The sequence below is a fragment of the Garra rufa genome, chromosome 2 (assembly GCF_049309525.1).
Source record: "Garra rufa chromosome 2, GarRuf1.0, whole genome shotgun sequence".
NCBI classification, from domain to species: domain Eukaryota; kingdom Metazoa; phylum Chordata; class Actinopteri; order Cypriniformes; family Cyprinidae; genus Garra; species Garra rufa.
In genome coordinates this window covers 27404065-27427346 of record NC_133362.1, presented here as the reverse complement: position 1 = coordinate 27427346, position 23282 = coordinate 27404065, and the positions used below count along the sequence as shown (strand labels likewise).

General features: G+C 38.4%; 1 protein-coding gene across 2 annotated transcripts in view; it reads left to right on the top strand.

Moving 5' to 3' along the window:
- Window positions 1-22552, top strand: part of ndst2a (N-deacetylase/N-sulfotransferase (heparan glucosaminyl) 2a) — a 160634-nt gene extending 138082 nt beyond the window's left edge. For both annotated transcript variants that reach the window (XM_073835059.1, XM_073835060.1), the window contains 13 exons: window positions 4584-6213; window positions 11343-11430; window positions 13231-13385; window positions 14570-14755; window positions 14864-14992; window positions 15304-15486; window positions 16205-16301; window positions 16421-16544; window positions 16777-16951; window positions 17249-17419; window positions 19138-19247; window positions 19355-19457; window positions 21557-22552. In XM_073835059.1, coding sequence (XP_073691160.1) covers window positions 5194-6213; window positions 11343-11430; window positions 13231-13385; window positions 14570-14755; window positions 14864-14992; window positions 15304-15486; window positions 16205-16301; window positions 16421-16544; window positions 16777-16951; window positions 17249-17419; window positions 19138-19247; window positions 19355-19457; window positions 21557-21682 — 2667 coding nt within the window. In that variant the 5' untranslated portion in view covers window positions 4584-5193 and the 3' untranslated portion in view covers window positions 21683-22552. The remainder of the gene's footprint in view (window positions 1-4583; window positions 6214-11342; window positions 11431-13230; window positions 13386-14569; window positions 14756-14863; window positions 14993-15303; window positions 15487-16204; window positions 16302-16420; window positions 16545-16776; window positions 16952-17248; window positions 17420-19137; window positions 19248-19354; window positions 19458-21556) is intronic.
- The last annotated feature ends 730 nt before the right edge of the window (window positions 22553-23282 follow it).

Here is a 23282-nt window from a genome sequence, read left to right as displayed (position 1 = left end):
AGCATCACTATTTGCTCATAGTTGGGGTTAGAGGTTGAAAAAGGCCCTTAACCACAAGTATTAAAATTAGGTGTGTAACATGTCCCGCACCATTTGCGCTACAGAAATGACTGAAATCATGTGGTTTGTTGAGGAAGAGTTGCACTAATTTAAGACGTAGGACTTTATACTTGCTGTGGATAATATGGGTGAGTAGACTTCTATTTAAGTAGGAACCTTAAGAGCCATATCTAAGAATCAGTACTTTATAGACACTCATAAAAACACTCAGAGCAGCTTACCAATTATGTAGAACTAGCTTGACAACCACCCACGTAACCGTAGATTAATGTGTTTTATTTTATGAAAATGTAAAAGTAGTTTGGTTTAAAGTGGTATAGATGCATTTACTTTCCATCTGCTGTTTTGATCGAGTTTGGATCTGATTTCTGTTAGCGGTCAAGATACAAGACAAAGGCAGATTGAGTTGTTCTGCCGTAATTAGGTTAGAGCAGAAAGAAACTTGAGTGATGGAAATCTGAGACCCCACATGGCCCACATACAAGCTCAGCCAGTATAGATTAGGGGTCAGAGGTCATATTGGTCATGGGTCAGTAAGGCACGCCAGTCTTGCAGCGGTAATTTATGCAGCACCACAGGAACTAGTTTCCTCTTGGTTGGTAATCTTGCAGTGTACACTTCATTATTTCTAATTTTGTTTTGGAAGACTCCTACAATAGGTTTACATGCTTTTGGTTTTCTCAAAATCTGCATTTAATGTCACCTCACTTTCCAGCAATTCTCAAACAATTCTTTCTAAGCAGTTCAAAGTTTCAGTCTCTCTAAACCCCTCCTTTCTGTGAGCCTACTCTGCTCTGATTGGTCAGATGGTCCAGTCTGTTGTGATCAGTCTACTGCGTACAGCAAGTGTCAGATACGATATGCCCATTCTCATAATTTAGTATTTTGAACGCTCGGTAGAAAATATAAACATCTAATATTAATCATGCCTACAGTTTGTGATTCAGTGAAGCCAGCTGGACCAAATAAACTGGGTACTAAGCCATCTTTCACGTTGAACTCCGCGAGATCAGAGAAGCAGTCGTCAGTAAATTGACGTGTTTGAGGGCGTCTCAAGTTGTTCGCAGCCGGCCAATGCAGAACATATGCGTGCATTATCCAAATGTATTACACCGTGATTTGAAGCCGTCACGGAAGTGGGATTTGTATTACCAATGACTCATTCAGAGTTGATTCTTTCTTTTGGGAGACAGTAACTTTTTTTTTTTTATCATGCACTTTCGGCTTTACAACTTTGCAGATGGTTTGCATTCACATGCAGCTGCATTACACACTGCATCAAAGGCAATATTCGAAATGGCATAATAGGGGCACTTTAACACAGTCCCATCATATGATTAAAACCATCCCTTTCATGTAGATCCCAGTTCATCATAACTAACTTTGAAAAGCCATGTGACACACAAATGTCATTTTGCTACTCTTTCAGTGTGGATAGACAGTTTGGAAAAGAAAACGTTTTTTGTGAATGGGTGTCTTTATGTATGGCAAATCTTCAAGGTGATAACATCCTTATGCACACATTCACGCACTGTCTAATCAGTCATTTTTCTTGCTCTCACATTTTGCCCTCATTCTGCCCCATTAACACAATTCTGTACTAGCAGAAAAATCTTGGTGTCACAGGATATTGACAAGACTTTCTATTTTGCTGCTAATTACAGAACAACTTTAATACATAATTCCTGCTTCTCTTCATTGCCGTGCCTCTCACACTTCAGGAGTACGTATTCATACCAACAGCATTTTAATTGCAACTCACTGTGTGTGTATTCTACCGGTCAAAATTTTGGAATAATTAACATGAAATGTTTTTGATGTCTCTTATGCTTACCAAGGCTGCATTTATTTGAGTAAAAATACAGAAAACAGTAATACTGTGAAAAATTACAATTAAAAATAACAAGTTTTTTATTTTAATATATATAATTTTTTTTTTTTTTTTTTTTTTTTCATGATTTCCTATGATGGCAAATTTTTCGGCGGTCATTACTTCAGTTCAACAAAAACGTTTTTTTTTTAAATGAATTCTCTCAAACATCCATATGCTGCTTTAGGAAGTCAGTGGAGCTTTATTAGTTAGCAGCTACATTTTTGTTTATCTGCTTTCTTGACTGTCTTTTATTTCTTGTACTTGTTCTCTCTGCATCTTATTTCCTCTCTTAGTCATACTCCCCCATCTCATTTCCTCCTGTGCTCATGTGTACCATTGCTCTGTAAGCATGTTTGTTTATTGACAAGAGCAGTGTAATAAACACAAGATATGCATGGCCATCCTGATCATTTCCTGGTCGAGTTCAGCTCTGAATAGTTCATGATTTGCATTCTCTGACTCAAATGCGAAAGCTATTCTCTTGAGATGAGAAATGCTCAGTAGTAATTTCGTCCTGGCTTCAACAGCACATGCCATGAGAAACCATTCTGCTCAATGATTCAGGGCTGCCGTACCCTCGCTCTCATCCTGTTGCTTTACCGTACAGATAATATAGTGTTGAATTGGATACACTGACCTGAGTCTATCTTTATGACCTCATGAATTGCAACGTGTCGTGATGAAGACCTGCTGTTTGTGTGCACTTCCTTGCTTGTATGTTTATGTTTTGAACTGATGGAGAACTGGTCAGTGAGGTTAGAGTGCTCCCAGGCTAATAATATCCTAGGTTTCCGTATCAGGATGTGTTCCTCTGTAGGGTTCATTCTGAGGTTGATAAATTTAATGCAGTTGAGCACTTTGCCGCCATTCTCCTTTTCTTTTTATAATTATTCTTTGCCTTCCCTCAGACAGGTGAATTACCACATTAAGATTCTCTGCATTTATTATTAGCTTTTGAGGGTGGAAGTGAAGGGCTGTTTCTCTTTTGTGGCAACTTTAGCCTTTTCTATCGTTTCCTTTATTTTTCCTCTCTTAGCTTATCATCTGTCCTAGACAAGGTGCCTTTGACCAAAGCACAGGCTATGCTTGTTCGTCTGTGGGAAAAACGATCCTTTAAGTGCTAGCCTGATTTATAGTTACAGCATGGCTGGCATTGATCATGTCAGAGACTGATAGCTGGCTGTAAGCTGACAAAGCCTGTCTTGGTGGGGAGAGGAAGGAGAAAATGTGCCGGCGATCCAATGATTTCCGTCTCCAGCCACTTGAAACTCGATCTGACTGTAACTTGCTCTCTCCTATGGAGATTAGTTAAGATATTCTCAAGTTTACATACAGTGCGTTCCACAGTTTTAAATTACCCATCATCCTGCTCTAATTAGGTCTGTGTGTGTCTAGAGTTGTCCCAGTCACTTATCTGTAAGGTCAGTGATCTCGCTATCCCACCTGTAATGCTATCTTATTCGAGGACAACAACTCCAGGACTATTTTAGGAGTCATAAGAAAAAAGTAAACTCCATGGTAATGTAGCGATCCACATCAGCAGTCACACTAATAGCAAAATCACATGACTGCTTGGAAGTATAAGAGTGAAGTAGGGCTGCCCCCTAAAAGTGGACTAACCGTTAGTTGACAAGAGGAGGCTTGGTCAACCAAAATTTTATTAGTTGCTTAGCCACAAGGGGAAAAAAATCCGCAGGAAGTGGCGAAGTCACACGGTTCATGACGGACAGATCGTTAACGGCTGGTACAGTACATCCAGGACATCCAAACGCTCACCTATCATTCATCAACCTCAGATGTGGCTTTTCATCTGAAAGATGTTAGTAGCAGCAACTTTACATGGCCTCTCAAACAGTAGCACTCTTACTGTAAGACAGATGGAGGCACTGATGTGGTCACCTGCTCTTAAAATAGTCTGTAATTTTTGGTCATACAGATAAGAGTAATACATCTTTCGAATATGTAAAGACTTTTAGTTGTGTGCTGTCAAAATAACGAAACGTTGCGTTTTTGTAAAATAATGAAAGTGATCATGATGCGCTTTCTGCTGTCATGGTTCTCTGTGAACTTGAGCATGAAACTCTGTGTATACTTTCATTACAGACATAAAAAAATATATCTATAGAGAGTGAATTGTCTACTTTCAAATGAACCAATTTAAATGGAAAACAGATATTCTCAGATTATGTAATACGTATGAAACATGCGTGTCCACTACTGCGGAGATGATGAGTCAGTGTCAATCTTTTATGCCAAAAACAAAGAAAGCACTAGTTTATCAATGAATTATTAAAACATTAATGCAGTCTCTTTGCTGTTTTTCCCTGACACATTCATGATTATTATATCTGTCGATGCGCTGTGGTAAGCTTTTTTTGTGTGCACTTGAGCGCTTATTAGACTATCTAGGCAATTAAAGGCTCATTATTGGTTTATTAATAAACATGCGACTAATAGTTGACTAATGCTTAGAATGAACGACTACTATTCGACCAGAAAAATCTTTATTCGAGGACAGCCTTAGAGTGAAGCAACATTTGGTCAAAGCTACAACCACCTCGTCAGATCTGCTTGCTTTCCCCATTTTATGCACTCTTTAAAGGTACTTGATAATGTTTGGACTGATTGTATCTCTTCTCTCTTCTTTTAGGCTCTGACTCATCCTACCCAATGGTGAATGCGCCGTCCATGCTGGGCCTCTACAGGAGGCAATGTTCACCATCCCGCCCCATTGGTGAACACCCTCAGAGCATCCACTGCTGAGGCCAGCGGGGCAAGTGAAGCACCGCACTCCAGCAAATCCCAAAGAGCCCTTTGCGCTGAGAGGCACGTGCTTATTTGAAAGCTCAAGTAAAAGTCGGCAGCAAAACAGCTGATCCTTTGTTCGAGTGGTGGTGGAGGAGGAGTGTCGAGAGTGATCAAGAAACCCAATCCTCTTATCCCAGGCCCAATACGCTAGCTGAAAGCAAGTGCACTCAAGGAACACGTGGTGGGGGCGAAAGAGCTGACTGACCTCGTTGGAGGACCGGGGCTAGAGGCAGCAATCAAAGCGGAGACACACGTCATGGGCTATGGGGGCCATGGTGACCTAGCATAAATGGCTACTCCTGACCCAAAGCTTGTGCCGGTGTCTGCTGCTCAACCCTTTTCCTTTTTCCTTCTCTTTTCCTCTCTGTTGTCCTCCTCACGCTGCGACGGTCAGGCTCTCGGCCTCCCCTCTGCCCCCCTCTCTTCCTCAGTCCCGCTTTCGCGCTGTGGCCATGGGGCTGTGGAAGTTAGTGCGGGGTGTCAGGCAACTCGAGCTCCACCGCCTTATCCTGGCGCTCATCATCTTTTGCCTGCTCTCCATGGCTTTCCTGGCCTACTATGTCAGCAACAGCCCTAAAATCAAGGAGGCGCCCCCTTTGCCCTTTAGTGACTGTGGTGGGGTTGTCGCGGCTGCAGCAGGGGGGCAACGGGCGCCTCTTTTCCTGCCCCCGTTTACAGGCCGGCAGAGGACGGTTAAAGCAGTGGATAACTCTCGGACAGAGCCTGTGGTGCTGGTCTTTGTGGAAAGCATCTACTCTCAGCTCGGACAAGAGATCGTGGCTATACTTGAGTCTAGTCGCTTCCGTTACCACACTGAGATCGCGCCCAGCAAGGGGGACATGCCTACGTTGATGGAGCGTGATGTCGGCCGCTACGCCTTGGTCATTTATGAGAACATTCTCAAGTACGTCAACTTGGATGCTTGGAACCGTGACCTGCTGGATAAATACTGTGCTGAATTTGGAGTAGGCATCATTGGCTTCTTCAAAGCCAACGAGAACTCGCTGCTTAGTGCCCAGCTGAAGGGCTTCCCGCTGTTCCTGCACTCTAACCTGGGCCTGCGGGACTATCACATCAACCCTGCCGCCCCATTACTGTACATTACAAAACCCAATGAGGTGGAGCAGGGCCCACTTCCTGGCGATGATTGGACGGTTTTTCAGTCTAACCATAGCACCTATGAGCCCGTGCTCCTGGCTGTCACAAAATCCTCAGAAGCACTGGCCCATTTGGGCCCCCACCGAGCCCTTCATGCCACTGTAGTTCAGGACCTTGGCCTTCACGACGGCATTCAAAGGGTGCTGTTTGGCAACAATCTGTCATTTTGGCTGCACAAGTTGATTTTTGTGGATGCCATAGCCTATCTGACTGGGAAAAGACTCTGCCTGTCCTTGGAGAGGCATCTGCTGGTTGACGTGGATGATATATTTGTGGGAAAGGAGGGTACGCGCATGAAGGTGACAGATGTGAAGGTGAGGGTTTTTTCTAACTTAGTTCATTAAAATGAATATTCTGTCTTCATTTACTCACCTTCATGGCATCCCAAACCGGTATGACTTTCTTCTGTGGTTTACAAATGCCCTGAGGGTGAGTAAATGATTTTCATTTTTGAGTGATCTAACCCTTGCTCAGTGTTGTTTACCTGTGAGCATTCACACTGATCTCTCAAACTCTTCATCTTAGCCACTGATGTAACAAGCAAAACTTCTGTTCTTGAAATGGGTAACAAACATAACATGGTACACAGATGATGCTTTGAGCACTGTAGTTTCATGAAGAGTCGAGGCTAAACAGCTAGTACTCAAAAATAATGTGCTTGTTAGAGCAAGGGATAATCGCTCTCTTTGGACAATGTGCCTATTAACCTCCTATTTATTAGCATCGTTGCCAATGGGCTGATTACATAGATGTATGAATCCCTCTTCTCATCATGTGGTACAGTAGAAGCTTTCGGCCTTCTACAATGCTTATGCTTCCCATAGTCTCTACACATTCAGGAGCCGTGTGTAGTGTACACTTGCAGAGATAGACACCACCCAGAGATTGTCTTCTTTGAAGCCAGACAAAGTAAATTAACAGCTCTAATAAGAAATAATAAGGCAATTAATGTCCCATTTGCATTGACAACATGAAGATGTTTCTTCGGCAGAAGAAGTCTGCCTTGTCTGTCTGCTTACTGAATCAGTCAAGCACTTAATTAGCCCACTATCAATTATACTTGACGAAGTTAGAAATTGGCAATTTTAAATTTCATTTGCTAAAATGGTGAATGGATAGGCATGTGACGTCAGAAGAGATGTGAAATGATTCTCATATGTTAGAGGAATAGCTTACAGAAGAATACATTTTCAGTCATTTATGTGTCATTACTCTGTCTTGTGTCATTTCAAAACCGTATGGCTTACTTTGTGTAATACAAAAGAGGAACAATAACGTGGCCACTTTGTTCAATATAATGAACGTAAAAGCTCTAAAATTACAAAAGATTGTAATGATTACAGAAATTGCATTTTAAGGTGAACTATTTCTATAAGATACTTTCAGGTCTATCAAGTTGTGTAGCATAAGTGGGAATCATGGTTATACTTTGGAAATATTCAACCGTTTTCACTCTTTAAGCTTGTCCTCAGGGAAGACATCTTAAAGTCTAAATTAATAACATTTCACCTTTTTGGTTCAGCTTTCCTTTTTTGTGAAAGTGTTTTGTAAAGTGCCTTTACTTAATTTTATTTTCAGAAATAAGGAAATGCAAATATATATTTAATATTTTTGTGTTATACATTTGTTTAAAATTTGTTGAGGTTAGTTCACCCAAAAATGAAAATTCTGCCATTAATTACTCACCTTCAAGTGTTTCCAAACACCTAAGACCATTCATCTTCGGAACACAAATTAAGATATTTTTGACGAAATCCAAGAGCTTTTTGACCCTGCATAGACAGCAACGCAACTACCACGTTCAAGACCCAGGAAGGTAGTAAGGACATCGTTAAAATAGTTCATGTGACATCAGTGGTTCCACCGTAATTTTATGAAGCTCTATGCGGATGCTTTTTGTGTGCAAAGAAAACAAAAATAACTTTATTCAACAATTTTTCTCTTCCATTTCAGTCTTTAACGTATTTTCACGAGAGTATCACGACACATGCATGTGTTGCTGCTGACGCAGGAGACACTGACTTATAACTCAAATGTGCTGCTTCTTGTTTACAAGCAGAAGACACACACTGTACATAAATTCAGTCTTTGTAAACATGTCTGAAAACATTTCCACAGAGAGGATGACTTGCAATTTTTTGCCCAGCCTTACTTATTTGAATCAGAACATACAGATGATGAACTAAGAGAGAAGGACGTTCTATGTCAGAACGCCGGCTCCTGCGTCAGCAGCACCACACTCGGTTTCTTTGTGCACGTAAAGTTTTCTTGTACTTTTCTGGGCCTTGAACGTGTCAGTTGCACTGCTGGACGGTCAGAAACTCTCAGGTTTCATAAGAAATGTCTTAATTTGTTTTTCCTAAGATGAACGAAGGTCTTACGGATATTGGAATGACATGAGGTTGAGTAATTAGTGACAGAATTTTCATTTCTGTTATACTTTTGCCCCATAGACTCTTATTGTAAGTGCAATTTAGTCAACACATTTTGTTTTTGCAGACTGAAGGATGAGTCGGTTATTTTCCGTGGTAATCAACAACATGCTACAGATGCTGTTGATAGGGCATAACTTGTATTTAGCCCTGAACCTCCCTTAAAACCCAGCCTGTTTCACAACTGGTGCTGTTTATTATTTACTGCTGAAAGGGGGTTTAAAAATGTAAGCAGCATCTCATTTCCATATGCCTTCCTTTTACAGTCATTCTTAATCGTAATGGTTACACGGGACAATACCTTGGAGCAAGGACACAGTTTTCAGTTCATCCATGTTCTTCTATTTTCCACAGATAGCATAAGTGGTTTGCGGGAATTTGTGTGTAACACAGATTATCCACCCACAGAGCTGTGTTTGTTGTTTTTTTGCCAGCATGTATGGTGATGTATGACATGCCACCCAGCCTCAAGCTGAACAAGTGGGCTGTAATCACCTCAGCCAGTGGTGCTGCATAGAAAACTCATACAAACTGTGTCTAATGGTGGACTAATCGCACCTATGCTTACTCCATATGCTTTTTCAGAACTGAAGCTTGTTTATTTCCACCTACTCACTACACATGCATGATGTCCGTATGTACACAGTTCACTGCTCTATATGTTAATGTATATGCATTGCACTGTATGTATAGGACAACTAGATTATTTCAGCATGTTTAGCTTGTATATTTGTTGCAAATAGCACAGTTCATTGGTTTGATGGCAGAATCATATACAAGGTGAGCCAGTCTATACTCCTCAGCACAAAAAAATCTTCCACATGTGTATCGGCAGATGGAGTTCTGAAGAAAAAAACACTGGGCATTCTAAATAAAACTCAGTTAGACGAGAAATATGGAGTGCCACTTCAAAATAACAATGAATTAATTATTAATTTGTATTTTCTCTTCATTTTCACAGTTGTGAATTTGAGCTTCTTGACAGTCCCAGCTATACTTAAGAGATTTCATGTGACCATCAGTGTTGCCAGATTGGGCGGGTTTCCGCCCAATTGGGCTTCTTTTGAGCGGCTTGGACCGGAGAATAACGCTTTGGGCGGGTAGACAAAATTTGGGCTGCTTTAAAAAATTTAAAGCCGCCCAATCAGTAGTTTTTTTTCTTCGCTTTTATCATTAGTCATGTTATTTTAGTACGTTCGAGCTCAAAGTGTCACAGTAATATAATGTGTAGTGCAGTCATCAACTCATTTTTGCTTAACGTAACCCTTACTGGTTTAGTTTAACAGAGACCTGTCAATCAATTTACGTCTTTTACATTAATGAGATGTGATGACTTGTGAGTGACGGGGTTTTACATTACATTTGTTTCTCATCACTTTATTGTGCACTTTTTGCACAGAAATTAGCATATTTTTTACTGTGGACATTGAAAATGATGCATGCATTTTTCCAAGGGTTAAAGTCATTTGTTTTCCACTTTGAAAAGATTTCTGGTTTGATCCATATTCCTGTGAAATTGATTTATCTTTATTTTATTTTGTCATTATTCTTTTTTTAAAGAGATAAAAATGGTCCTTATCAACCTAGACATTGCAATAAAATTCTCATTATTTTGGCAGTTAAAATTCGGGCTGGTTTTTGTTGAAGTGGGCGGGTTTTGGTGAGCTTTTGGGCTGGAAATCGTCAACCTGATCTGGCAACACTGGTGACCATTGAGTGTCAGCTGTACGGAGGAAGAAATGATCTGTAAGGGAATGGCTGTTTTGCCCATGTCCACTGTCCAAATGTGATGCCTTTGCCAGATGCGACATTGGATTGGCTTTGGTGTGCATCCGGTCACTCTATCCACAGGAGCTGAATCTTAGCAACCATCTTGAGCTCTATTCTGTTAGGTTAAGAGATAATCAGATGGGCTATGGGAAGAAAATAGGTTTCAGGTATGAAAATGTTGTATGCCAAGTCTGTTGTGACAGCAAAGGTCAGTAGTGACAAAAGCTATGTTTTGACCTCTGGCCCTTCTGTCCTCTGAGCATATTGGCTGTTTCCCTTCCTCTGTCATAACTCATTGAACAAAGTTATTGATTGTGATAGGAAACAACATTTTCTTTTTTAAATGGGTAGCATCAAACTAACTCTTCTTTTATAAACCTGTCAAAGATGATTCACACTATTGAATCCGTCCACCTTGGACATCAGCCTGCAATCTTGGATGGCTAGGAGATTGCCATAAAAACAGCAGGATTATGCCGACATGCTGAGCAAACACACTCAAAGCAGAACAAATATTGGATACACTCATACTCAGGGACACCGGCGGCTCTTAAATCAGTGAAAGATGCCATCTCTTCATTGCGAAGCAGCAGCCTTCTCTCCCCAGCAGCACGGCTTGATTTGTGATACCGCCGCAACTATCGGCACGGCTTTGTGTTAGATTTGTGCGGGAAGCGACGCTATCTCTCCCCGCCGTCTGATTTGTGCTGGTACAGCGCTGTAATTCGCTTATACCCCCGTATCACTCTCAGGGCTTGAAGGGCTTGATGGCAGGATCATTTTGTATTTCAAGCCTCACAGCGCCGTCATTAGCTAGATGTGCGCAGTGATGCTAAGTTATGAAATGTGTTCATTTCGCAAGGATGAGTTTAGATTGATGTTAAGGCTGCGGCTTCATTCGGCACGTCTGACCTGCCCGTGGGTAGAGGAGATTTGAATGCAAATGTATATTTCACATCCCACTCAGTCTGTCGATCTGGCCGACGGCCTGAAAGTTCTTCTTTCCTTCGTAGGGCTGAATTGGCTCCACACTGCCATCTGTTGGTGACTGTAGCTCGTACATTTGTTAATGTGAATGGAAAGATTCATTGACACCACTGTTGTTGTTTATGCCTTCAAGCACAGCTCAGAGTAAAGTGTTGTTGCTTTTGTTCTTGGCATATTGCTACTCTTACTCCACAGATTTTAGGCAGGACTTTGATAACGTGTTATTAAAGTGATAACTCTTCTTCCATTTCAAGGCTTTGCTCAACACACAGAATAAACTGCGGACGCTAGTTCCCAACTTCACCTTCAATCTTGGCTTCTCCGGGAAGTTCTACCATGCAGGTACTTTTTCCCTTTTCTTGTTGTCTTTTAAGAGACTTGGATACATTTTTGATTTTGCTAAACTAACAAAAAAGTTATTTATTGCCAGATTTTTTTTGTTGTTCTTGTTCAGAATGAAGTCACTTGTGCTAGCATGTCCACAGTAGTTGCAATGCTAAATTTGGCATCTGTTAGAGGTTTTTTTTTTTTTTTTTGAAAGAAGCATGCTCACCCAGGCTGCATTTATTTGATCAAAAATACAACAATATTGTGAAATATTATTGAAATTTTAAATAGCTATTTTCTATTTCAATATATTTTAAAACTTTTTTTTATTAATACTTTTTTTTATTCTTAAAATGTCATTTTTGTTGTGATGGCATTTTCTTCAGTGATTAAATTATTTTAGTTCAGAGAAATTATTTTAGTATGCTGATTTAGTGCTCAAGAAACATTTCTTATTATCAATGTTGCCAAAACAGTTGTTGTACTTAATATTTGTGTGGAAAATGCTATTCATTTTTGTTCAGGATTCTTTGAATTGAAAGTTCAAAAGAACAGCATTTATAATATAATAATACATTTTTATGTATATTTAAATATACATACAGTGGTGGTCAAAATGATTAAAACACTAGTATTTTCTCCAGCTAAAAATGGTTTTAAGTCAGTTATTTCTATCTTTTGCTATAGTGTGTCAGTAGGAAATATGTCTGGAATGATATGAAGAAACAGAACAAAAAGACAGAGACAGACTAAAGCCAGAAAAACTGTGGCAACATCTCCAAGATGCTTCCACAAACCTGCCTGGAAAGCTACAGTACTGTTAAACGTTTTAGGCACTTGTGTAAAAATGCTGTAAAATGAGGATGCTGTCAAAAATAATGTCATAAATAGATTTTCTATATCAGTTAACTTTTATTAACTAAATTGCCGTAGGTGCCCTTGTGCATAGTTTTTCAGGTACCTTTGCAGGTAGGTCTCTTGAAGCATCTTGATGACGTTGCCACAGTTCTTCTGGATTTAGTCTGTCTCAGTTTGTTCTGTTTCTTCATGTCATTCCAGACAGACTGGATGATGATGAGATCTGAGATCTCGATGTGGAGCACTGGCTGTTGTCAGACTCCTTGTGCAAACAAAAATCTCACTGGATTATTATAATTAATGGCAAAATGAAAGTTTGTAAATGTAAACTGATATTTCTTACTAATAAATTACAGCAAAAGTTAGAAATAACTGACTTTAAACCATTTTTTTACTGGTGAAAACCAGTGTTCTAATAATTTTGGCCACCATTGTAAAATGTTTGTTACATTTGTAAATTTCTTTACTTTCATTTTTTCAACTTAAAATTATTAAGTAAAAAAAAAGTTCTCTCCTAGATTTTTTTTTTTATCATTGATTTAAATTTAAAGATTCTGTATGATTTGTGTATGTGTTTTTGTTTGGTGATTGCTTCTTAAGAAAATGTTTTATTATTGTAAATGATGTATTGAAAGTGTACCGTTTATGTTGCCATGAATATAGCCATTGTTGCTGATATGGCATTAAAATATATACAAAAAATAAATAAATCTTGCTGACCCCAAACTTTAACCACTTAAAAACAGGAAAATGAGAAGGAAACTATGTAAAATCTCATCCCATTGTAAAAAAAAAAAAAAAAAAAAAAAAAAAATCTGATTTAGATCATATTTCACAACTTTTTTCCTGTTAAGGCAATAAAAACAACTAAACAAACAAGCAGATTTTTCTTAAGCTCTTTTAGATCCAAATGTCTTTACTATTAATCTTCAGCAGTATGCATATGTGTTTGTGCAGGTACAGAGGAGGAGGATGAAGGCGACGACATGCTGTTGCAGCACCGGCATGAGTTCTGGTGGTTTCCACACATGTGGAGTCACATGCAGCCCCACCTCTTCCACAATGTCAGTGTGTTGGCGGAGCAGATGAGACTCAACATGCAGTTTGCACAGGTTTGTTGTGAAATTACACATCTTGAAGCTGTATAATTTCTGTGCCACAAATTGCACCAAAAAGAATAGCAAACATAATACCAAACGCTCCATTGTTCGGTCATTGAAGTGATCCCGCCTCCATTGGCACTCCATTGGTTTAATGTCTTGTAAGTGTTTACACTCTTCAGCCAGCCTACAAAAGACATTTTCTGTTCTTTAAATAATAAACTTGGATAAGCAAATGCATTTTAACATATAAAAATGTCATACAAAATTAGTTTCTTCGATCTTTCCCGTATTAGTTTTTTCCCCTCCATTGGTTGTGTTGTGACAGGGGAGCTCGCTTTGTTCCTTCATCATTGTGTTACTATTTACAGCCATTATTGCTGCTGTCGCAGAGGTGTGCGTATCGATTCTCTGCCCGCCACCTTTATCTCATGTTGGTATTTCATTATAGATTTGTATTAGCACTTTTCATTGGATCGGTAGGATTCTCTTTGACCTTGACTCGGTGTGCATCCGCCGAGGAGATTGTGAATTTGGCCTGTTGAAACGAGCCCACCCTGGTGTAATGATGGTCATTGGAGTGGGATATGGACCGCAGGCAGACAGACAGCGAGAGGGAGTGCGCTGTGAATACTAACCAGCCCTTTCCTCCTCTCGCTAATCCTTCTGTCACATCCTGTCTTTAGAGCAGACACTGACATATGCCTTCTCCTGCACTCTGCTCAATGGAGAAGACACAGCTCCTTCATCAAGGTTTAATGAGCCTGCAAAGGGCCGTCCTTAACCGGGGCTCATGGATATCACTGTTTGCACTCGCACACACACACACGAGCGAGAAGGAACACACACGTGGAGCTCTTAAAGTGGCACCTTGGACTTGAAGTAAAGCCCTTTGCTCATCTGACGATGTGTTTGTCTACCACCCTCCTGTGGCTTTAGAAATAACTACGCCTCTTGACACACAGAGTTAGATTTTTCTTCTGCAGAGAAGCATAATCAAAAGCTTCTCGCTCGCTTACGCCCTGATGACATGTCTTGTTAACGGCATCTCTAATGCGTCTCGTATCGACTTTTCTCCTCTGTTCTACTCCTGTTCGCCCCATAAGTCTTGGCAGTGCAATTCAGAGTGAATTTCAAGTGGCGAGTCGCTTTGTGATTGATCATCATGAGCGTTTGTTTGTCTCTTGCCATCGCAGGAGCACGGTATTCCCACAGACATGGGGTACGCTGTCGCCCCCCACCATTCAGGGGTGTATCCTGTACACAGCCAGTTGTATGAAGCCTGGAAGAGCGTATGGGGAATCACAGTGACCAGCACAGAAGAATATCCACACCTGAGACCGGCACGCCATCGTAGGGGCTTCATACATCGTGGCATAAAGGTGAAAAAATTAAATGACTAATGGCTTTTTTTATTCCTTCAAATACGTTTGTCTTGGAGCAGAATTGAATGCTGTTTGTACAGGTCTCTCACCTCCTTCTGTCTACAGGTGTTGCCCAGGCAGACATGTGGCCTTTTTACTCACACCATCTTCTATAATGAGTACCCTGGAGGCTCTCGCGAGCTGGACAAGAGCATACGTGGAGGAGAACTCTTCCTCACCGTCCTCCTAAACCCTGTGAGTTGCATTGTGCTGCCCCCCCCCCCCCCCTTGTGTTTGTGCTTAGTGAATGGGAGGGAGTATATTTTTCTTTGTGTGTGTTTGTTTATTTTTCCCAAAGCCTTAAGCGGTGACAGAGTCCTGCCCTTGCACTCTATGCTTTTGTTTGTGTTTGGCCCTATCGCCTGAAGTGTTTGCTAGCACAGCAGCTGGAAAAATAAACTAGATTATGACCTTCAAAATGAAAATTGTAGATGTTTCCAAAGCTTTACTTAAAAATAAACTAAACTAATTTACATGTAACACTGTAACATTGTGCCCACCCTCAGATCAGCATCTTCATGACTCATCTGTCTAACTATGGAAATGATCGGCTTGGTCTCTACACTTTTGAGTCTTTGGTGAAGTTTGTGCAGTGCTGGACCAACCTACGGCTACAAACTCTACCTCCTATGGAACTAGCCGAGAAATACTTCCAGATCTTTCCAGAAGAGATGGACCCCCTGTGGCAGGTATAATAAAGGCAAAACGGCAATAAATACTAGGGGTCGACAAATAATCTGCGCCAATATTAAGCATTTTTATGGTTATCAGTATCGGCTATTTTCAAAACCAATTTTTGTCAGAGCCTTTGTTATTCTCAATTCTGGCATTCATTTTTCTTGACATGTATGTATGTGTGTCTTGAGTGTCACCTGGTTCTTCAGAAATCATTTTAATAGGCTGATTTGCTGTTTAAGAAACATTTTTTATTATCATTATTTAAAACAGCGGAGTACATTTTTTAGGATTATTTGATGAATAGAAAGATACAAAGATCAAAACTAATCTTCTGAATTTCTGAACTTTCTATTCATCAAAAAAACTTGAAAAAAATATACTACTGTTTTTGAGCAGCAAATCAGAATATTACAATGATTCCTGAAGGATTATGTGACTGGAGTAATGATGCTAAAAATTCTGCTTTGAAATCAAGGAATAAATTACATTTTAAAATAAATTTAAATAGAAAACTGTTATTGTAAATATTAAAAATATTTCAAAATTTCACTGTTTTTGTTTGTTTTGGATCAAATAAATGCAGGCTTGAGGAGCATTAGAGACTTAAAAAAAAAACATTAAATTTACCGTTCAAATCTTTTGACTGGTAGTGTATGTAAATTCATTAATCAAATAAAATGTGAAATGCAGAAATATAAGAATGGTGTTTTCATATTTTCCTCCATTCAGAACCCCTGTCATGACAAGAGACATAAAGACATCTGGTCCAAAGAGAAGACCTGTGATAGGCTGCCCAAATTTATGGTTGTTGGCCCACAGAAAACAGGTGAGTCCTGGTATTACATACTCAAATCTTAAATCTTACTTGGTGTATCCAAATAAATAAATTGTCCACAATAGAACCTTAGATATTGCATCTGATATTGGTCATTTTTCTGATCATAGGTACCTCAGCTTTGCACTCCTTCCTGACCCTTCACCCCGCCATCACCAGCAACTTCCCCAGCCCTGTCACCTTTGAGGAGATCCAGTTCTTTAACGGGCCGAATTACCACAACGGCATCGACTGGTAATCATTAGTCATAATAAGTTCAAGTTATAACCCCTCCACTTTATTATATCTGTAATACTGTCTAGGTTTCATATTGAAATTTTAATAGCTCCATTACTTGGGTACAGGACAAGCCCTTTGCTTAAAAATTCATTTTAATACTGAGATGACATTACAGTGTCCTGTAATAGAAGACTAAATAAAATCATTTATCATATTTGCTTTTATTGCTTGTCTTAATCTCTCGCAGGTACATGGACTTCTTTCCCTTCCCCTCGAACGTCAGCACAGACTTCATGTTTGAGAAAAGTGCCAACTACTTTGATACAGAGGTGGTTCCAAAGAGGGCTGCCGCCTTACTGCCCAGAGCCAAGATCATAGCATTGCTTATCAACCCAGTCGACAGAGCCTACTCTTGGTATCAGGTACTCTACAACAACTTCTCTATTTCTCCCTTCCTCTTTCTTTCATATTGTGTGGTCTGTAATAGATGTAATAGCCCAGCAGTAGTAATCATTTAAAGCTCCTGTTCACAGTTGTTTTTAATGGCGTGGCACTCAGAAAATATCCCCATTACCTGACACATATAACTGAATTACATACTGAAAAATCACACGTCTTGTGGCAGCTATAGACTTCGAGGTAGCATTTATCCTAACCATAAACCCTTCTCTTTCCATAGAAATTATGATATGAGTTGTGTGTTTTTTATGTCTTGCCAGCATCAGCGAGCACACCAGGACCCTGCTGCCATTAACCACACCTTCCACGAGGTTGTAACAGCAGGTCCGTCGGTATCTAAAGAGCTTTTGAACCTCCAGAGCCGCAGTCTTAAGCCTGGGACTTATGCCACACATCTAGAGCACTGGCTTGTGCACTACCAGGCCAGACAGGTATCTGTGTATGATTGCCTTTTTTTGTTTTTGATGTGTTTAACAACTATCAAGGCAAACGCATATGAAATCTATAGGTTTGAATGTAGTTCTCATTTCTAAATATTCTTCTAAGCTTACTATTACAGAGGAAATAAGCAGAAATTACCTAATATGATTACCTGAATTGCTCTATTTTGGTAGGATTTATTATTATAGTGTTTATTAATATTTAGGGGTTCAAGCTTGTAGCACTGAAACCCTATTTTAATTGTTAGAAAGGCCCAGGATCAGCAATCCCTACTTAAAACTGATCGTGCAGACCAAACCGTAAGTCATAGAGACTTGAAACTTGGAGGAATGGTAGTACTCACATCGCCTACAGCATCACCAAGGCTCACCCCAATCGGCCTGATGGGGGGCGCTACAGTGATCAAAAGTATGAAAGCGCTCATAACTCCTAAACCGTGTTTTAAGGCTCAAGTGTCCTATGTTGTTGGAATTATTGGCTTACGCCGGACAAAACACATGCCTTAGATTTGACCGTGAGCCTGCGAAATTATAGATTTTTGCAAACTAGTCTTAGGTTTTTTTTTGCCTGATTGGAACCAAACCAGTGCAGAAAGGTTCTCTGGAGAGTGAATATCAAAAATTATTTTAATAATTTGGCCAAAACGTTTGAATAGGGCAGGGCCACTTTTAGTAAAATGTCTATAACTCCTGAACAGAATTAGATATCTTTACCAAACTCAGAACACTTATGTAAGAGCTCAATCTGAAGTCGTAGGAAATCACGCTATATAAGAGGCAAAAACCTTAAAAATGGCTATAACTATGTAACCATTTGTCCAATCAATATTAAACTCGCTGTGCACAGTCATGGTCCAAAATGTCACAAGTGCACATCTCAGAAAACATAACCACCATTGGTCGATGAAGTTTGAGCACCTATTAGACAACTTTAATGGAGGCCATTCGGAACGAAACTTGGTGGGGCTGTTGGACTCGTGGCCCCAAAGGTCTGTGAGAAATTTAAAACAAAATCAGCCACTGGGGGGCTATATAGCATATTTCAAGGGCGTAAACGATTGTACATTGCACGTTTTTTTCCGCACATACACTCGATTTTCATATCAAATAAAACCATTAACTATTCTGGACAACTTTGCCCTCTAGAATCACTGCTGTCAATCAAACCGTTTGTTAAATAATTGACAAGATGTAAAAAGACCACTTTTACAAACTAGTCCTAGGTATTTCCCCCAATCAAAAAAAAAATAATAATACTGTGGTACAATTCTCTGGATTCTCTAGGTCAATAATTATCAAAAAATGTTGAAATTTACCCTTTGGGAAGCTATAACGAGGTCATTTAGAAAAGGGGCCTGTCTAAATTTACCCAAAATCTCATAAAGCCTAAAGGAAAACTCAAAACTTCATGAAACCTGCTGACCACAGCTGGCGCTATAACAGTCAGAAACGTTAAAAAAATGGTATTTGTATGGTAAATTACCTGGATTTGCCAAAAATGCTTTTTAAATGATTGATTTAGATGGTTACAGGCTTGCTAAATAATGTCTTTTTCCATATGTGCTTAAATGCCTTAAAGCGCTTAAACCCCGGTAGTCAGTGCTTGGAGCTTTATTTTTTTTTAGCTATAATTATTTAGTTTTCATTGATTTAGTACATAATTTTTTTTTTAATTTTATGTCCTTTTGTCATTTTCTCCTCCACATTAGCTCCATATTGTAGACGGCGCCCTGCTTCGATCTAACCCGGCTCTGGTGATGGACGGCATCCAGCGGTTCCTGGGGGTCACGCCTATCTTCAACTACACCCAGGCTCTTGTGTGAGTCCCGCTGTTCACCTCACTCTGTTTAATGAACACTTGTATATAGCTGTGAATAATCTGAACATGTTTCTTATGTAACACCCTGTGTTGTGTGTGTATTGCAGCTTTGATGAGGGTAAAGGATTCTGGTGTCAGAGGTTGGAAGGTGGGCGTCCTAAGTGTCTGGGGAAGAGTAAAGGCAGAAAATATCCAGAAATGGCCCCTGAGGTAGATGATAGTCTCATCTTTTCTCTCCTCCCTCATAAAACTTTCTCTCTCTCTGTCTGAACGATGCCAGTGGCAAGGACACGCTGTTATAGACGTGTGACTCACCGGCGGTGAGAAGTGATTGGCTCAACCTCACACAGATCAGACAGACATATATCACGGGAAATGTTTCAACTAGTAGAATGCAACAAGCATGTTTGTTTTGTTGCAAACAGAATGAAACAACACATGTGGCAGTCTTGATGTTTACAGTTCAATAGTTTTTAACCGGTTTAACTGTTGACTTTGGTGCATAGACCATCTGAGCTGGATGATGACATCACTGAATTCAGTGTTGAACTGCCTTTAACTGAAAAGTGTTTACTGTTGTCCTTTTGCATTATTGACACTATTTTCCTATTTAATGCTGTAAAGCTGCTTTGACACAATCTGTATTGTTAAAAGCGCTATATAAATAAAGGTGACTTGACTTGAATTTAACAAAACATTTAAAAGAAAATGAAATAAATACAAAAATTACAGAGGAATGCAAAAACACTTGCTGACTGACATCTAGATCATATACACATCTGGCTTTTTGTCTTTTTTATTATTATTACTTCATTAATAAATGTTATTTCACATTATTTATATGAAACAAACAGAATATAGTGAAAAAAAGAAATGTACAGGTCAATTAAAATGATCATCTGATTCCACTACTTAAATCTTTGGCAATTTGATTAATTGTAATAACAATAATACAACAATTTGTATTTGTTTTATAAACCATAATGATAATAATATCATTTTCATAATAATTTCTAATTTTGTAACTTAATACGTTCAAACATTTGTAATTTTGTCAATTATAACATTTTTATATTTTGATATAAAAGAATTAATAGAGCCAATCATTTATAATAGTAAAATATATTATCATCATCATCCAATAATCTGTCATTTTTTAAGTTATTTTTAAATATCATTTAATAAGTTACTTTAAAATGTATAATAAAATTAATAATTTATTAGTACTGCTAATCATTTATAATAAGATTAAATAAGTTTAGCCATTTAAAAAGTTCAAACATTTGTAATTTTATCAATTATAACATTTTAACATTTTGAATTAATTATAAGTAATAGAGCTAATCATTTATAATTGTAAAATATATTATCAACATCATTCAATAATCTGTCATTTTTATATAATCATTTAATAATAGAATTAATAATTTAGAATTGTATAATAAATTCTAATACTTTAGTACTACTGCTAATCATTTATAATAATCAACGTAGTCTGTAGATTGAATGAGTTTTGTAATTTAATAAATTCAAACAATTTGTAATTGTATCATTTATAACATTTTAATATTTTGAAATAATTATAGGTAAGATTTAATAGAGCTAATCATTTATAATTGTAAATTATCATCATCCAATAATCTATCATTTTTAAAGAATCATTTTTACATAATTTAATAATAATAATAGTTATTTTAGAATTAATCACTTAGAATTTTATAATAAATTCTGACACTTTAGTACTACTGCTGCTAATCATTTAGAATTGTGGAATATATTATCATCATCGTGTAATAACCTGTATATTTTAAATCTTTAATTTTAATAATAAAAATAATAATAATAGTTATTATAGAATTAATAATAAAATTATTACCTTAGAATTTTATAATACATTTTAATATTTTATTACTATAGCTAATCATTTAAAATTGTAAAAAGTATTACCATCATCATCATCATCATCTAATAACCTGTCATTTTTAAATAATTCTTCAATAAGTTATTACAGAATTTATAATAGAAGTAATAAATTGGAATTTTATAATAAATTCGAATACTTTATTGCTACTGTTAATTATAATAATATAATTCATAATTAAATAATATATAATTGTATTATTATTATTATTTAATTATTAGTAGTAAAAATTACTTTTTACTTTTGTTTTTATAGGTAGATTAAATAAAGGCACTTACAGATGTTTTATATTTGAATACAGTCATGGCTGTAGACTGTTGTTAGTTACAAGACACAGCAGTTATGAGTTGCCGGCTTGCTTAAACATCTCTGTTTGTGTCTTTCCCAGACACGTGCCTTCCTGACGGAGTACTACCGGGAGCATAACCTGGAACTATTACGGCTGCTGAATCGGCTGGGTCAGGCGTTACCCACCTGGCTCAGAGAAGAGCTCCAGAGCACCAGCTGGAGCTGAGAGGACGTCTCGTTCACCTCCAGTATCAGAACGCCTAAAAAACTGTGTCCGCTTACTACAGAGGTACCAAAACCACTCGGTTCAAAACTATAGTAGCAGATGAAATGACTGACGGCTTTGAGTGGACTGCAATCTCCAGCCTCTCTCTGCTGCCAAGGTGCTCACTGTCTGAGATGTTGAAAACGAGGGAATGCTGGAAGAAGTAGTCCCTCCTCTTATCTTAATGACAGACCTGCCTGTCAGGACCAGAACACACTACCAGTGTGGACAAGCATGAATTTATTGCTGACTTAAGTGTGTTAATACACACTAGTACTCATACAAGAAACACACACACAGTCTAGCCTTGATCATCTCGTCTGAGGAATGATTGTAAAACATTGTACATTTAAAAGCGTTGTATATTTTGGGTCCGGGTGGGTGGGATTGTGACAGCGTTTGTGTACAGCCAGAGCTCCGTTTGAATAGGACGCCTAGAGGACGTCAGATCCGCAGCCTTTCTCTTCTCCACACGCATAAACGCACAAAGCCGGATCAGAAACCAAACGGTAAGAAAGAAAGTATATGCAATCGAGGGAGCATCTGTTCAATGTCTCTCCCACTAGAGTCCAGTGGAAAGCTTTTATTTCAAGTGTCTTATCAGGTGTATCTCCGTATTTGTCCTATACATGCACTTTCCTCTACACTACGCACACTGAAGTGTGGAAGTTACTGTGGACGCTGTGGCAGATGTGTTGTACGTCAGGAGCTGTGAAAGCGGGAGAGGAGAAGGGCTGTGCTGTGATTTGTGGTCTGTCCTACACAAGGAGCTGCTGTCTTGTCTTTTTTTTTTTTTTTTGTAAAAAATGTATTTTAAAAACTCCCAACGCTGTATTATCTCTAATAAACACTTAGAGAGGTTGGATATGTTTGTGTCAATCATTTGGTCTGGAATTGAGCCTAAAAAGTTGAGGTGAAAATCTTTTTGGCACCTCATTCGATCCACTTCAGGAAGTCACTGTCTGCTTCCTGATTATTATTTTTTACAGTATTTCAGCTTGGGAAAAATTGATAACAGTGCTGTCAGTTTTTAATCGCAATTTCGTTAGACTTGCACTATTGTTGAAAACAGTAGGGTCTGATTTTTTTATGTTTTTGAAAGAAGTCAGCTTACGCTCACAGGGCATGTTTCTTTGATCAAAAAAAAAATCTGAAATATTTCAATTTAAAATAACTGTTTTATTATAATATATTCTCAAATGTAATTTATTCCTGTGATGCAAAGCTGAATTTTTAGCAGCCGTTACTCCAGTCTTCGGTGTAACAGTGTCCTTCAGAAATCATTCTAATATGATGACTCAAGAAACATGATACTTGATGGACTTTTTTTTCAGGATTATTTGATTAATAGAAATATAAAGGAAATTAAAAAGCATTTATTTTAAATTGAGGGTGGGTGATATGACCAATCTTCTATCGTTTTATTTCACTGTAACAATATATATCACAATATAGTTATTTTTGTTTTAAATAAGGTCTTTATGGTATCACAATTTTTGATACCAAAGAAATTTCATAATACTTGTTACTTGTTAATATCACAAAAAACTAATACTACACT